The 18,357-nt window shown below is 35.7% G+C and overlaps 1 protein-coding gene across 6 annotated transcripts in view; it reads right to left on the minus strand.

The window, feature by feature from the left end:
- Positions 1 to 5,308: 5,308 nt before the first annotated feature.
- The window catches only part of sdk2b (sidekick cell adhesion molecule 2b), a 328,267-nt gene continuing 315,218 nt past the window's right edge, over positions 5,309 to 18,357 (minus strand). For 4 of the 6 annotated variants that reach the window (XM_089122334.1, XM_089122339.1, XM_089122337.1 and 1 more), the window contains 4 exons: positions 16,996 to 17,125; positions 16,476 to 16,532; positions 9,219 to 9,275; positions 5,309 to 7,643 (listed from right to left, as the gene is read on the minus strand). In XM_089122334.1, coding sequence (XP_088978460.1) covers positions 7,227 to 7,643; positions 9,219 to 9,275; positions 16,476 to 16,532; positions 16,996 to 17,125 — 661 coding nt within the window. In that variant the 3' untranslated portion in view covers positions 5,309 to 7,226. The remainder of the gene's footprint in view (positions 7,644 to 9,218; positions 9,276 to 16,475; positions 16,533 to 16,995; positions 17,126 to 18,357) is intronic. The other 2 variants (XM_089122336.1, XM_089122340.1) reach the window with 2 other exon arrangements.

Consider the following 18,357-nt stretch of genomic DNA (forward strand, 5'->3'; position numbering starts at 1 on the left):
CCTTCATTTTAGCTCTTTACTTTCAAAACACATATTTTGGTTTAAGTTCTACACAGAGAGGCTAAATAAATTTAAGCTTATTTCGTACAACACAACACACACACACACACACACAGTCATGATTTCCATTACACGAGAGTGGATGTTAAAACTTCATGCTACCATGTCAAAAAAAACTAAAAACAAACAAAACAACTTTCAAATGAACCAATACCTTTAAAGTAAGAGGGTGAATATTTCAGAAAACCAAATGGCCCACTTAAAGTTTATGAACTTATGATGGATTTGGAATACTTTTATGTATAATAAAACTGTAAAACCACTACACATTTACAAGTCATTCTCCCTTCAAACCTGCTAATAAAAAAAAAAACCGCCAAAGTGCTCAACAAACTTCCCATAACTTTTCAAACAGGTGATTACTTCCTGACGTGCTCTTTATGGTGCAGATCAATGGGCTCATATCCAGTGCCACCCTATAATCAATATCAAAAGCATTTATCCAACCATTTGATCTTGGCATGGTGCATATTATCGTTTTGTGGAAGAGGAAAATAACATAATTAGATTAATAAAAAATTCAAAGAAGTAACCGCAAATAGGAAGTAAGGGCAGGTGTTTCAAACAAGAAACAACTGCAGAGCTTCACTAGCACCTTTGAATAAAACATTATGAGCTGTATTCCAGATGGTGGAGGGGTTGCTAACTGCTAACTGCATTTGGAATTAGCATCCACGTACTGGGGCTAGGGATGGGGCCGATCCGATCCAGTATCGGTATCGGGACCGATACCAGCATAATTCACGTATCGGATTTTTCCGATCCAACCTGCGGAGAAATCCGATATTTATGATCCATGTCTGCGCTTTAACGTTGTCTGCTGAATTGACTCCAAAAGTGATTCCCGCCGGGCCTGCTAGTCTGCTATAGCTGGCTGCAAACTGTGGAATGGATATCCTGAACGGAGGTGCAGCTCAATCAGTGACTGTAAAACATAGGGCTCAATGAGACACACCCCCGCTCAGGAAATCCATTCCGCAGTTTGCAGCCAGCTAGCAGGATAGCACTGAGCTATAACATGTTCGCTGTGTGGAAATCATATGGTGGAACTGGAAACACCGCTGCAGTGCAGAGCAAGACAGCAAAGTGCAATGTTTGCAAAGCCGTATTAATTAAACTATTTGATGCATGTTACACTTTAGATCTGTGATATTAGTCTGATTTCCAAATATTAAAGAATATATTGAGGTAAAAAAAAAACATTAAAAACAATAGCCGCATTCTGTCTAGCCAACTTCCTTCCCATCGCGGCGGTGCGCTGTCATTTCTCCCTAAAACTCAAACTTTAAGACAGAATCAGCACGATCGATGATTGTAGTAAAATGCAGTCTCTGCTGTTACTAAATTGCGTCACGCTTTTAATAATAAAAATAGATATTAAAAGCACAAAATTTGCGCAAGAGATGTTGTTCCCAGTGCGGCGCGCTCCGAAACAGACCGCAACAAGACAAGCAAATTATAATCTGGCTTCATATGCGCGTCTAAACGATCAAATGTAGCCTGCACAAAAATGTCAAACCGACCGACTTGGAGATTAACACTTAAACAATTTATTATGTCTAAAATGAACGTAGTTATGGAAATATTTGGGAGAAAATATGGTGCATCAGTAGACTATGAAATCTGAACTCGTTCTTAAAGGGGCAGCAGTATAAATGTGACGATTGCGATTACTGAGAATCAAACAACCAAAGGCAAAGAGAAAATCACTCACAGCTCTTGAATGAATTACTTCAGCTTTAATAAGCATAAATCTATCTATGATAAACTTTGCAGTGCTATTTTACTTTTGATTACTTTATTATAATTCTTTTTAAGACCATACCTGAATAATGTTTGTAGACCTTCCTGAAATTAAAGCACTGTGTAGGCCTGTATAATGTGTATCTTTGTTTAATTGTCTATCTATTGTTTAATATATATATATATATATATATATATATATATATATATATATATATATATATATATATATATATATATATATATATATATTTATATATTTATTGACATACATACATATATGTACATATCATCCTTGCCTGTAGAGAGGAGTTTATTTCAACATCATATAAAATCAACAATAATGATAAATACTATTAAAGCAAACACAGCTCTGGTATCGGAAAAGTATCGGTATCGGCCGATATCCAAAGTCAGGTATCGGGATCGGATCGGAAGTGAAAAAATGTGGATCGGTGCATCCCTAGTCTGGGGCCTCATGAATGGACTACTTTAAGCAAAAACAACAACAATCTGTTGTTTTTTATAGATATATCAAGTCATATGTTCAGATGATTTCTTTCAGTTTAGACTAACATCTAAACCCATGGCGTTCAAAGCCTGTAAACTCCAAGACAAGCAGTCACGACTCTTATATAACCCAAGATTATATAATGAATTTTCCATTTATATCTGTTCGGCTGGTGCACATTAATCATTTATCTGTCAAAAGCCATTTTGACTTCAGGTAGAGCTCAGCAACACCTGTCTTTGATTTGACCTTTGTTATGGTGAAACACATGAAGAATTTTCCCTCACACTTTTAAAACAAGTTCCTCCATCAAGTGTGCTTTTAAGACCCTTTTTGGTAACAATATATTTTGATGGTTCCTTTTGAACATTCTGCTAACCATAAGTAACTTTGCAACTAACTCTCATTGGAGTATTAATAGACTGTCTGCTTAATATCTACTAACACTTTATTGTGATGGTCCTCAAACAGACATTCTACTGACTAAAAAATAACTACGTTTAAAATAAGTACATTTCAACTTATTCTAACCCTAACCCAACTAATACTCTACTAACACTCTAATGAGAGTTAGCAACTCTATCTCACGACCAATTCGTACAAATTTACGAATTCGTACGAGTGATTAAAAAGTGGCTAATTCGTACTAATTCATACAACCTCACTCGTACAATTTGTCTAAACCCACGTGATGGGTAGGTTTAGGGGCAGGGTCAGGTCATTCGTACGAATACATACGAATTGGCCAACTCGTAAAATATGTACGATTCAGCAAAAATCTTACTAATTGGTACGAGTGAGGTCATACGAATTGTAACGAATTAGCCACCTCGTAAAATATGTACGATTTAGCAAAAATCTTACTAATTCGTACAAGTGAGGACGTACAAATTGTTACGAATTAGCCACCTCGTAAAATCCGTACGATTTAGCAAAAATCTTACTAATTCGTACGAGTAAGGTCATATGAATTGTTACGAATTGGCCAACTCGTAAAATATGTACGATTTAGCAAAAATCTTACTTATTCCTACGAGTGAGGGCGTACGAATTGTTACGAATCAGCCACCACGTAAAATAGTACGATTTATCAAAAATCTTACTAATTCGTACGAGTGAGATTATACGAATTGTTACGAATTGGCCAACTCATAAAATATGTATGATTTAGCAAAAATCGTACTAATTCGTACGATTTAGCAAAAATCTTACTAATACGTACAAGTGAGGACGTACAAATTGTTACGAATTAGCCACCTCGTAAAATCCGTATGATTTAGCAAAAATCTTACTAATTCGTACGAGTAAGGTCATATGAATTGTTACGAATTGGCCAACTCGTAAAAATATGTTCGATTTAACAAAAATCATACTAATTCGTACGAGTGAGGTCGTACGAATTGTTACGAATTAGCCACCTCGTAAAATTCTTACGAATTGCCGTGAGATCGGGTTGGATTTAGTAGACATGTACTGTAGGTGCAACGTTAGTCAACAGAGTGTGTTAAAAGGACCATCGAAATAAAGTGAAACCCCATTTTGTAGCCATTACTCTGTTATATCATTATACTCTGTTATACCCTCTGCAGTATTTAGTTTTATTAGGACGAAAACTGGGATGAGTATGATGTGGAATCTCCCTACATTTAGACACATTCCTGTCCTGTTCTGCCTCTGACATCATTAACCTATAAATGCGGGGTTTTCTGTCTCACTCTCGCCACACTTCAGATGGAAAATAGAGAAAGGGAGAAACAAGAAAGAGTTCATATCACATATGCAGCAGTCACAAAGATAGTGTGTTTTTTGACGGCACAGGATAAAAAAAGATTCAAAATAATGGAGATGGATAAATACATGCACATTATCTTTAACATAATCAAAGTTTAAATTGAATCGTAGCTGATTGTCTTTATTACCTCTGAACTTGAGAGATCAGTGTGACTGCAAACTGGCTGGAGACAACAGATGCTGGACAGGATTCCACAGGTCGGTTTATCAGCATGCATTAAACCAAGGAGAGCAACAGATGATGTTCAATAGAAGATGAAGATGGACTTTAAAACATTGCAACACCTGAAGTAAGCAAGTTTGCAAAAGTATAAAATAATTGCACACACACATTCTGTGACTGTGATTTTGCCAAGTAGGACCCAGAAGTAGAACATCCTTGTTCATCCTATCCAGATTTTATGGTTAAAGTGAAGTCAGAAAGTTAAGCATGCAATTGCAGACTTGGCCAATGTAATGCAAGCATGTTCCCATTAGAGTTTTGTTGGACCTGAATGTCTTTCCAGGACCAACAAATGATGTCAATGCAGGAACATGTCCAACCTAGCAAAATTACAGTCATCCACTCATGTGGTCATTCCAGTCCCTTTATCCGATTAAAGCTAGTATTTAAGCCTGTACTAACCTAAAATTTTCCTCACCTGTTTGAAGCACACCTTAAGCCAAATTAATCTCACCTCATCAGATTGAAGTTATCCCTAAAATTGGCTCAGCTGTCTTAAACAGGCGCGACAAAACCCCAGCTACAAATTTGCCCACAATGAAACCGATAATGCAGCATAACACCCTACATTCACAACCAATCAGACCATATCTTTAATATAGAGTAATGTCCCATCTGAAAAGAAAAAAATCTGTTGCATTGTGGATTCTGGTATGGTGGTGTCTTTAACTAGCAACTAGTCAACAAGTTTCTAGGGCTGTCCAACGATTAATCGCTATTAATCGCATCCAAAATAAAAGTTCGTGTTTACATAATATATGCGGGTGCGCTGTGTATAATTATATATATAAATACACATACATGCATGTATATATTTTCACGTATATGGGCTACTGAATATAGATTTACATATAATTTATGATATGTAAATATAAATATTTTCTATATAAATAATAATTTTTGTTCTTAAATATACATGCATGTGTGTGTATTTATACAGTATGTGTACAAAATAATTATGCACAGTGCATCCACATATATTATGTAAACACAAACTTTTATTTTGGATGCGATTAATCGCGATTAATCGTTTGACAGCTCTACAAGTTTCATTGGAAAGATTGACCAGCTTTATATGACTATGTTGGTTTATAAGCTCGATCAGCAAAGATAAAATTGAAATTCAGGTCAAAAAACCTTTAAATTACTTCTTGTCTTCAGTTGCTCCAAAAAAAAAATAACAATATAAGTTTAAGGACACTTTCACTTATCATTACACACGTCTTCTCCTCCGTCAGTCACTCACGAATGCTCCCTTTTCAGACATGGACCATTTTCAATGTTCAATCCACTAACTTTTGCAGAAAACATAATTTATTTAGGAATATACTGTGTTCAGGCAGACTGAGCATGTGATTGACCTTGTTTATACAGACAGTAAAATCACTTCACGGAAAGGAAAAAGCAAACAACATCGTTAAACCTCACAAGTAAGCTGTTGCAAGTGCCGTTCAGTTCCCTGCTGGCGTGGTGCCGGGTCTCTTAGTTGGTTTTCTTTTATCTTCAGTAACTTTGAACAGCCGCGTCAAAGCGAAGTGGTGAAAATCCATGGTCTGAAGTTCACAGGTACAATACATTTGCTTGGTTGCACAATCTTTGAAAATGTCATCTGCTCCTATGATGTCACGTGTTGCCAGATGATCTATGTGAACGGCGAAGATGACATCACTGGCAGAGTCATGTAAAGTGAAAATCGGTGTGAACAGGAACTCTTTAATGGGTACGTTTGACTTCCAGCTCCGCCTGAGATGCTGGCAAATGTCTCATATACACCGCTGTTTATTTTACGTTTGTGTCGGATGTTACCGGTTGCACGGCGGAAGTGCAACCTGAAGCTCAGGATGACATCATAGAGTCAAATCAAAAGGAGCAACAAATGACCCCGCCCACCAAGTAACACACACATACAGTACACACCCGCTGCTGACACGAATCCTCTGAATCTGAATCAATCCAGAGCAATAGGACAATAACATCATAGTAAATCAGATTCTTACATATTTGGCCTTTCATCTATCAGTTTCACACGGCAAATATACTCACGCTCCAGTCCTTAGCTTTATGAACACAATCTACATTTCACATCTGGGAAAAAAAAAACATTCAAAACACAGATTAGCATTAAGCACTTAATATGACCTTTGGCCTTTTTAGAACACTGGTTAAAACTGAACTGTGACATCAATAAATGATGCTGGCTTTCCAACTCAAACGTGCTAAGAGCAGGCGGGTCTTTATCAGATCATAGTCTCTAGTCGAATGAACTTTAACCTCTCATAATCACCAAAGTACTATGTCATCTGTTTAAGAACAAAAATACCACAGTAAAAAAAAAAAAATAGATGCGTTTTAATAGATGTTAGTCACCGCTGGTGATCCAAATGCTGAGATTTACTCCATAGCCTGTTGCGTGTTGGTGCTTCTGTCCAGCATTCATATCTTAGTTTTGTATTGTACACTTTTGTGGAACTCGATAAAACAAAAGAACCAATATCAACAAAATGAAAAAGCAAACAAAAAGAATGGTTTGAACCAAAAAAAAAAAAAGCCATGCAGTTTGTTGAGGCAGCACAACAAAATCAACCCAAAGCGAAACAAACGAAGCTCACGGATGTGTTTACGTGTCTTTCCAAGTGATTGTCTTTCATTGTGAGTGAAACACACTGAAAACACACATTAGCAGAGAAAGAAAACAAAAAAACCTGAACGAAAAATAAACTGTGATCAAAGGAGGAATACAAAAATAAAAATGAGCTTGCGATGACAAGTAAAGCACAACAGATCTAGGGCTGATGTTTGTTGTTGTTCTGTGAGTTTGACCAGGCGTTTGGGAAAACAAGAGATCCCCCCTCCCCCTGCCTTCGTTTGGTGTTTCCATGTACCGATATCTTCATTCTGTCAAACAAAGGAGGAGAAGCCGGCGATGGGGGCCCGGGAGCCAGGGGCCAAGCTGCTCGGGGGCCGGTAAAGTGTGCCGTGCTGACTGGGCGGGTTGGAGCTCTGCTGGGATGGAGTGGGAGTCCGGCTGCCCTTCGGTCTAAAAAGGCTGCCAGTCTGGGACTGGCTTTGGGGCGTAGGGGAACTGAGCTGTGGGGGGAACGGGGGTAGAGGGGGCAGAGGTGGCAGAGGGGGCGGAGGGGCGCAGTGTTCGGGCTCTCCGGACTCGGACTCGGTGTAGTTGTAGGCCTGCGCTCGGGAGATTCCCTTCTGCTGTCTGCGCCAGGAGTTGTAGTAGGTAGGGTCGCTAATGTAGTGGTTGACAAACGAATGGGTCTTTTGCCGGTTGGGGTCCACCTCGTATTCGCTGTCACTGCCCTGGGATGGAGAAAGAGGGAAAGAATGAGTAATGGAGACTGAATCAGAATCACTTCCACAATCTCAGTTTTTAAGGAAGGAGATGACTTGAGAAAGTACCTAGAAATAATTATTATTTGTCATTTTGACAGCTGGGTTGCACGTTGTCAGTCATGCTAATACTTTTATTCAGCAAGGATGCATTAAATTGATCAAACGTCATGGTAAATACATTTGTAATGCTACAAAAGATTTATATTTCAAATACAGTAAATGCTGTTCTTTTTAACTTTCCATTCATCAAGAATCACGGTTTCCACAAAAATATTAAGCAGCACAATGTGATACTAATAAGAAATGTTTCTTGAGCACCACATTACATTTGCTTTTACTGGATTTTTAATGCAACCTTCTTTGAAAAACATATTAAAAAAACTTACCAACCCCAAACTTGAGGTAGTGGTAGTATGGAATATAAAAGTAATAATAAATAAATAAATAAATAAATAAATAAATAAATAAATAAATAAATAAATAAATAAATAAATAAATAAATAAATAAATAAATAAATAAATAAATAAATAAATAAATAAATAAATAAATAAATAAATAAATAAATAAATAAATAAATAATAAAATTCAAAGCATTTTATTTGTGTGAAGTACATCTTAAAATGTATGTAGAAGTGGCACATTTAAATAAAACAGAATAATTTATTTCTGTATTGACAAAGCATTATATACAATGGAGTTAATAAAGATTACAAATCATGACTGACAAGTGTGAGTTTGGTGAAAATGACTGATTTGAGTTATTTATTCAAACAAATCACAAAACATTTTAACCACTGTTAAATATTTTCATGATTTGTAATCACAAAATTTTGTCAAATCAACTTAGATAATTTATGTAGTTCAGATAACATAATATTTTGAGTTTCTGATGATTAAATCAATCTCCTTCATTGTATTAACAAAAATTTTTCCATTTCAATGAACTTAAAAAAAATAAGTAACCTGGTTGCCTTAAAATTTTAAGTTAAACCAACAATTTTTTTTACAGTGTAAGCAAAACAAACTTAAATGTACCATGTAATTGTGTAGGAACATTTTTTTTAAATCTAAAGTGTCATTGACAAGCTCTCAAGACAAGCTCTTTAAGTTTTATCAAACACTGCATTGCGAGTATTTTTTATAATTATTATTATTATAGTGAAAAAGACAACAGACTTGACCGGAAACTGATTCAATGAACAATATCCAATGAATCATTCTACTGGACTACACTTATTTACTGTGGGAAAGCAGTAGTGAAATGCAATAGACACAGCACCGTATTGTTTAACCAAGTGGCCCCAAAACCCAACCCAACCCCCCAAAAAGGAAAAAATAAAGGCTCTATCATATAAAAAATAACCTCAAAGCTTTAGGACTACCACTGCACCCTCTGGTACCAATCACACGCTGCGTTTAGGGGTCACATATCCATGTGGTGGGGTTTTGACCATGTATGCATGAAACGAATGGAGAGGATAGGAATGGACAAGCACTAGGAAGCAACTTCCTGTCAATCAATGCACAATTCATGTCCTCACCCATTGAGTTGGAAGAGTTTGGAGGCCCCCAGTCTTAAAGGAGAAAACAAGCGCCTCCTAGAGGTAAACAGAGACATGGGGTTTAAAGCAGTGCAGTATGGGCCCAACGTCATATTTCATGGGACAAACAATGGCTGCTGCTTCTTCTTTTTTTTAAATGGTGCATTACCCTTACAAAAAAGTACCGTAATATCAGATTTACATATTCATTTAAAACAATTTAGTTCACAACAAACCTGTATTATAACCATTAAATTAAGAAGTAATATTCAGTATGCAGTATTTTTAAGTCTGTCATATTCTTATTTTTATGCAAAGGGGAAAAAAAAACATATTTTCAAGACTTTTGGACCCTACTATTAGGAAATTAAAAGCATACCATACCATTACAGTATATCAGCAGGCTAGTAACATTATACTTTTTTGTAAGGGTAATGTGGACTGGGAGAACAACTTCTCAACACTTTCTCTGACACTAATGCTTCTGTATCAACATTATGTTCCTCGTGGCGGCCTCTTACGCTCTTTGTTGAGACAGCACTCTGCACCAGAACAATGGACAACTGTATAAATATCTGCCCTCTATCAATCTGTGTCTTCCACCACCGCATTTATTACAACACCTTTCCACTCTCGCTCTGACATATCTGGCTCACACTTCCAGAGTTGGCCGATGGAGTTCAGATATATCCTAAAGTACCAAGTGCCAACTGGAGAGGAAGAAAATGAAAATAAGAGAGAAAAACCATCATATCTCAGGCTTTTAATGTTGTATACCCTTTTAAGAAGACTTGTCTATCCTCACCACCACTTTCCACCATCTCTTCATCAGGAATTCAATCAGGGAATTTCCAAACGCTACTTTTAGGGGTTGATTATGAACTTTCTGAATAGCTGAACTCTTGCTTCACTGTTTGACACAGCATTCACGTCTGCTACTAACATAAAAACTTATTTTATTAAGATTATTTACACAACACTGTCATTTGAGGTATTTTAATGGGAAATGAATGAAAACAGGAAAAAAAAAAATCAGAAATTTTCTTGCATTTCGTCTTTTCACTGCACTATTGCAAAGCAGAGATGCTAAGATATATTCATATAGTATATTAAAGGATTAGTTCACCTCAAAATAAAAATGTCCTGATAATTTACTCACCCCAATGCCATCCAAGATGTTCATACCTTCCTTTCTTCAGTGGGAAAGAAAATACGATTTTGTGAGGAGAACATTTCAGGATTTTTCTCCACACAATGGACTTCAAGTGCAACCAACATGTTGAAGTCCAAATCAATGGAGTTTGAAAGGGCTTCACGTTCCCAGTTGAGGAATAGGGTCTTATCTAGCTAAATGATCGTTCTTCGTTCATTAAAAATGAACAACAACAAACATTTATGAAAATTTTAACCACAATTGTTCGTCTTGTGCTGGAAACGTCAAGCGTCATGTCATCTAAGTTATTTGTCTGTGTACTCTGGTTAAAAAAGGCAGGGAAGGGTGAAAAATTCCATCTCATTTTCTCCCCGGTTTCTCCTCCAACTTCAAAATCATCCGACATCTTGTTTTAATTTATAATTATATTATTTAAAAAAAAAAAAAATTGTGACATTTCCAACGTGATGACGTAATGCCTGGCGAGTCGCCGACCAGCACAAGACGAACAATTGTGGTTAATAAGTATATAAATGTTTTTTTTGTTTTTTTTTAGAAAATGGTCGACGGTTTGGCTAGATAAGACCCTATTCCTCATCTGGGATCGTGCAGAGCCGTTTGAAGCACGTCAAAGCCCTTTTGAAACTGCATTGATCCATTTGTGTGGAGAAAAATCCTGAAAAATGTTTTCCTCAAAAAACGTATTTTATTTTCCACTGAAGAAAGAAAGACATGAAAATTTGCTAAACATCTTTGTTGAACATCTTGGATGGCATTGGGGTGAGTAAATTATCAAGAAATTTTCATTTTGAGGTGAACTAATCCTTTAAATACAAACAGTTCAACATTTCTCTAACAAGACTAACAATGTACAGATCTCTCCAGTCCATCATTATTGTAACAAGTCCACACATATGTAACACACATGCCTCTGTTTAAATTCCAGAGAGGAAAGCATTTCCCCCAAAACCAGCCTCACATCGACCTAAAATATGAGCTGCAGATTTTTTGCCAAATACCTGCTGAATTTCATCTTTTTTTCTTTAAGCAGTCAAGATGTTTCAGAAAAAAAGCTGTATGATAAAATAGTTTGAGAACCTTATATATATATATATATATATATATATATATATATATATAAATATATATATATATATATATATATATATATATATATATATATATATATATATATATATAGTTTATTATTAGTCTGCCCAATACATGCAAATAAAGCCCAACATATATTTTTAAAGCATTAGTGGCTATGGAATTTTGTAGCATCATGACTCAAGAAGGTCTATAATTGAACTGATTTGAGCCTCTTAAACGACTCCATGTTTTAATGAGGGACATTCCAGTCATACCAGCAAATTCAACAACTCAATAAGCAGCAAACCAAACACCCAGTAATTCAGCTTTGAAAGCTTTTTCTGTTCAGCGTGACCTCACACCGAAGCCAAGCTCAGAAACTAAAGCTACATGCTGACACGGTGTGTGTGTGTGTGTGTGTGTATGTGTGTGGTCATCAAAACATGTCAGTTGACACAGTGCGTCGTGACCCAGCCCTGCCCTTCCCCCGCTGACACATGGAGGATGAAACAGCTGTTTTCTCGTCCAAAAATGTTTGTTTGCATTCATCCACTCCTTTGTTATTCTTTCTCCTCAATCCAGCTATGATCCTGAAATACCACAGAAATCCCGTTGATCAAATAATTCAATCAGAGCACATCAGCCATAACATGGGCGGCTGCCAAATCACCTGGAGGGAGAATCCGATTGAAACTTAAAGCCAATTTATCTGGTGATTTGATTAGAATTTTTTTCCTGTCGCATTTTTAATCGGATGCGTCAGATATGCATGGAATCAACACATAATGCAGCTTTCGTGAAGTCAAGTGTGTGGCACCATAGGATGGCAAAAAGTCACAGTCATTCTTCTCAAACAAACACTTCTGAAGAAATTACACATGAAATAAATGTAATTATTGAAAAAGAGAAAAAGAAAGAAGTCCTAACCCGATTTCACAATTGAATTTTTCAGTAATTTTGAGCAGTGAAAATTCTAGCAAAAGCACTGTAAAAAAGTTGCTACCTTAAATTTTTAAGTCATTTCAACTTAAACTACATTAAACTGACTTACAAATAAGATGAATCTTGCCTTGATACGTTTAAACAAAGTAAAACCATATGTTGTCATAACTTTTTGATCATTTAAATTTTATTTATCAATGTTATATAAAAAAAGGTAAAATAATCAATTAAATAATAAATAAATATGTAATATTTATAGGTGGTTGCCCTGGTTTTAACTGCTTCAGAACACCTAACCAGCAATATGAGCAATATCATCACTATTAATAATAATAAAAATAATAATAATACTTTTTTCCCCATAAAGGACAAGGTCAATGTGATTCAGACCTTATTATCATAAAGATTACACTAAAATCTGAATACAGATCACGATGGGAATGGTTAATGAATCCTCAGATGGGACGATCTAATCTTACTGGAACTGGTTGTTTGGCACGTATGTTTTGTCTCCTGCAGAGAGAGAGAGAGAGAGAGAGAGAAAGTGGGGCAAGATGTTCCCACCCGGAAAATCCCTGTTTTAAATATCACCCTACCCCACAGAAATCTCTTTAAAATCTATGAAACTTCACTTCCTCTGTGGACCTACATTTAGACAGAGACACTAACCCTGACCTTGTGATAGTTGTGAGAGAAATACATGCTGTCGAAATGAGTTTTCTTTCTGCAATAGATGTCAGTACTAATCCATCATTAAAGTATGCAATCTGCTCAAAAAGCTGCAAAAATTAACCGCAAGCCACTAGATTGTGGTTGCAAGGCCATGTGACTGACAAATGTGACAAAAACAAACTCAACCTCATTCATATCTCTACAGAGACGGACAGAGAACGGGAAAGGGATAAATGCTATTGTGGCACAGATATGGATTAACTGAGGGGGAGCATGTAAGCGTCTATGTCTCGCATTCCACAGATCCAGACGAATATTAAGCACAGCAGGAGTCAGACTGACAAAGACACACTGGGGCTGGGCGATATAGCCAAAAATGATATCTACATACACTAATGTTCAAAAGCTCGAAAGGAACGGTTCATTTAATTGTTTAAAAGTGACAGTCTAATCTTTTACAAAATATTTCTATTGTAAATAAATGCTGTTCCTTGTACTTCCTATTTATCAAAAAAAAAATCCTGATTTATTTACTTTTTTGTTTTACAATTTTCAAGACTGAAATGTTTCTTGAGCACCAAATCAAGATATTAGAATGATTTCTGAAGGATCATGTGACACTGAAGACTTGAATAATAGTGAATTCAGCTTTGATATCATAGGAATAAAGACAATTAAAAGTAATAATAATTCCACAAGATAATTTTTTTACTGTACTTTTTTATCAAATAAATGCAGCCTTGGTGAGCATAAAAATACTTATTTTAATTTTTTTAAGTAACAACCTCAAAGTATTTGAATGGTAGTGTATTTTTAACACAATGCTTAATTTATATCTCAATATATGTGTTTGTTTTGAAATGACAATATTTTTCATCAAGGGAACCATCATTTACAAACATCACCAGTAAACAAGTTTTAAAATGTTTAACGGCAAGAAGTAAAATACAGTCAAAAGCTACTTAAAATCAAGATATGATTTCCATACTGTTTTCCCACCTTCTCCTCTGAGCCTTAATATTGTTACAGGACTACGCAATAAATATACTTTGTAACTGTCCACCACTATGAACAAAGTCTTCAAAATTAATATAATTTGACAAATTTTTAATTGAAATACAACAATCACTTTTATATCTGTAATAAAAAATAAAAGTTGCTTAATTTAAATATTGCCAGCAAAATCAATGCAAAAGATTGCCAATTCTTGATATATGATTACGTCATGTTTTAAAACAAAAACAAATAGCATCATTAAATGCATGTGTTTTTCCAAATAAATCTAAAATCTCTCTGTAATAAGAGAGACAGATTAGAAGTGAAAACTTTCTATGAGAGAGAACTTTCATGAGCTATTTCGGTCTCTCTCTGGGAAGTTTCTCAGTGTTGATGATGTGACGCCGGGATGATCATCAGAGAGCCAATTAAAACAAAGATGCTGTGACATGGAAGACTGCCCAAACAATCCCTGCTGTTAACTGCAGCCGTAGTGCCAGCGCTTCCAACCAAACGCAGACTAAAAAAAGCCTTCTGTGTCCAACACACTCAAATCACTAGACAACACTACACCTGTCCAACATCTCATTCATCTTCCACGTGTTCATTTAAAGGCAGACCTGGCTCAGGTAGAGGTGCTGAGGCTTGTTGCATTGCCATTTGAATTGAAGGCGTCTTTAAGAGCTCCTGAACAATGTCAGTATTATACGTCTCAGTGGTGGCTCTGGCTCTTTTGGAGACAACTCAATGGATCAGCAATAGCCTGGAGTTATCCGCTCAATAAAACTTCAAAGCAGGATTCCAGCCTCTCTCCTCCGATGATAGCAGACTTTAGCAGAAGCAGAGGGAGAACAGGAGACACTCTGTTCCAGACCACGAGTCAAAGCTGGCCGGATGCCAGGGGTCTGGAAGGTGCTGGCAGGAGGAGTCAGTGAAAGATGAGGAGGAGTAGTCGAGTTTTGACATTTCGTTTGACATGATGTGCATTTTGAGAGCTCGGACAGTAATGGTGGCAACGCATAAAAAAAAACAAATGGATGTTTCTTTGAATCCTTAGGGATATACACTCTATACAAAATACTGGGTTGTTTCAACCCAAATCTGGGTCAAATATGGACAAACCCAAATGTTGGGTTAAAAAATGTAATTAAAAAAATGTACAGTTGAAAGTGAAAGTTGAAGTTGGGTTAAAATTCTGAATTACATTTATAACCCAACATTTGGGTTTGTCCATATTTTACCCAAATTTGGGTTAAAACAACCCAGCATTGCTTAGAGTGTAAACTACTTTGCAAAGGCAAAATATATATCTATATCTCTAAATATATTTTTTTAATTGTTTGTAATAATAATAATAATAAAAACAGCTACAAAACAGATATTACACGATAAACAACGCTGGGTTGTTTCAACCCAAATTTGGGTAAAATATGGAAAAACCCAAACGTTGGGTTAAAAATGTAATTTAAAATTTTAACCCAACTTCAACTTTCACTTTCAAATGTAATTTTTTGAATTACATTTTTAACCCAACATTTGGGTTTGTCCATATTTTACCCAAATTTGGGTTGAAACAACCCAGCATTTTTTAGAGTGTACTGTAGATTTGCTACATTTAAAGTTAAATTATTAAAGTCTTCACTAATATTATAATATTAAAACATTTCATTTAGAGTGCAAAGTTATCTCATTTCGAATAAAAAAAACAAACATACTTTTTACTTTTTTTTTTTAAATAAACAGCAGATCTGAATTGATCAGTTTGCATTTTAGCTGTGATATTCTTTTAATAATTATTTTTGTTATATCAGAAAAAGTATAAAATTTCAAGCAGCATTACAATATTAAATATTAAAAAATTATCAAGAATTGAAAATTACATTAAAAAAAATCCACTCCACATTGAGAGGGGGAATGACACTTCTGAACACAGGACTAAAAATAGATTTATAGTGCAGCTGTGCTCCATGGGAGAGGCAAGTCTGTTAATGTAGAAAACAACCAGATGAGTTTGTGTTTCTTGCTTTTGATTTAGTAACTGCCAATGCCAGACTTTCACACGACTCAAACTGAGAGCTTTTTGCTGATCATTCCAGCTAAGTGGTCACTTTAAGAGAAGTGGACAGAGTCCAACCAAGGCCTTCCAGTTCTCACACTTCAGTCTTTATATGTCTGTGTGAGTATTTTGTTTGATTACAGTTTCTGTTCACTGCACATTGTGTTTTGTTCTCAAGTCTACCACAGATTTCCCAACCTGTGCCTCAGGACACAAAGTCTGGAGAGAATGAACGAGGATGCAGCAGAACGTTCTGGACATGATAAAAAAAAAAATAACCACCCACAGGACCTAGGATTGAAGCCATGCTCAAGTAAGCCAAAATCTCAAGTAGGGTACAACAGACCTTTCCTGGAGGGCTGTATCCTACTTTTGAGAACGTTTCAGCACAGCGAGTCTTGTCCTGATAAAAGTGTGTGATAAGGGAATTTCAACAGGTCCTATTCTAAATTAATGTGACTAGATTTAGCATTACAAATCCTGCTTGGAGGTTAAAGGGACAGTTCACCCAAAAACGAAGATTATGTATCATTTACACACCCTCATGTGGTTTTCAAATGTTCTTTCATTGATGGAACACAAAAGGAGATTTCTTTAGCATACTGGTTGATCTGTCCCATTCAAGAACAACGGGAACTGGAGCTTTCAAGCTTCCAAAAGGAGCAAAACGCACCAAAAAGTATCAGAAAAATATCTCAAAAGCAGTCAGTATGCGCAATATTTTTTAAAAAGGTGCTTTTTGTGTTCTTTTTAAAGCTTAAAAGCCTCTTGAAATGAAATAAGGGTGAGTAAATGAGGACAGAAACTGAATTTTAAGGTGAACTGTCCTAACACATAAACAGATATAATGTGATAATGTTTGTTACCTGTGAATCTGAGATCTCTGAGGGCTTCTCTGTGAGACTGCTGCTCTCTGCTGGGATCAGATCGTTGTACTTGGTGCTGACGTCCTCATCCGAATAGTGCAGACTGCCTGGACTGGGTCGAGGAGGTGACCTAAAGACAGGATGAATGTTGTTTATAAGTCCAATTTTATTGCTTTTAACATAAATGACTAATGTCTAATGCTACATTTTTCAATGATGTTATTTTTTTTAAAGCCTTTATGAAATACATTTATCTAAAAAATTATATGATAATAATAAAACATATATAATTTTAAGTATGAGTATAAGTTACACTTGGGAAAAAATGCATTATTGAGAAAAAACAAACAAACAAACAAACAATAAAACAAGAAGATAGGTTACATATATAATAACTCACATTTTACTTTTACACACTATGGTAGAACTGATTAGTTTTTGTGCATATTTATGCACAAAAATGCAGCAATGCTTCAGTACTGGGAAAAACAGAAGTGAAAATATCTGACTCCAGTACAGTATGATGAAGCATCTTTAGAAAAGGGTTGGCTGTAATTCTAACTGCAGACACTTGTCTCTTTGTTAGGTGAATGAAATACATTGTGTGTGTGTGTGTATGTGTGTTTGTATTAGGGGTTTCTTTATGAGCATCATGGGACCACAGTATTCCAGCTCAGAGGGTTTTCTGCATAATAAAGTCTCTGTGACACAGCATTGGAGAGCAGCAAAGAAAACATCTTGCGGATTCCAGATTGTGCATCAGATATTTTAAATATAAAAACCTCTTTTACTGACTGCGGTTTTCCATGGAAGCTTGATTCTGCCACCGAATAAAAAAATAATAAAATAATTGTGACTTTTTATCTCACAATTGTGAGAAATGACACCAAAATTGTGAGAAATTAAAGTCGCAATTCTGAGAAATAAAGTCGCAATTGCGAGAAAAATACTTTTTATCTCATAATTCGGACTTTTTTCCTCACAATTGCGAGTTTACATCTCACAATTCTGACTTTATAACATTTTGCGAGTTTATATCTCGAAATTCTTTTCTCAGAATTGTGAGATTTAAACTCCCAAATGCGAGTTATCAGGCCAATTCTAAGACTAACTTTTTCCCCCTCAGAATAGTTTATATCTCACAATTCTGACTTTATATCAATCAATTCTGACTTTTTAACATGCAATTGTGACTTTATATCACGCAATTCTGCCTATATCTCGCAATTCTGACTTTACAAGACGTAATTGCGTCTTTATATCACACAATTCTGACTTTAAAACTCGCAATTGCAACTTTATATCACACAATTCTGACTTTATATCTCTCAATTCTGACTTTATAACACGCAATTGTGACTT

Source organism: Pimephales promelas, chromosome 17 (genome assembly GCF_988280905.1).
Source record: "Pimephales promelas chromosome 17, fPimPro1.hap1.1, whole genome shotgun sequence".
In the NCBI taxonomy this organism is placed as follows: Eukaryota; Metazoa; Chordata; class Actinopteri; order Cypriniformes; family Leuciscidae; genus Pimephales; species Pimephales promelas.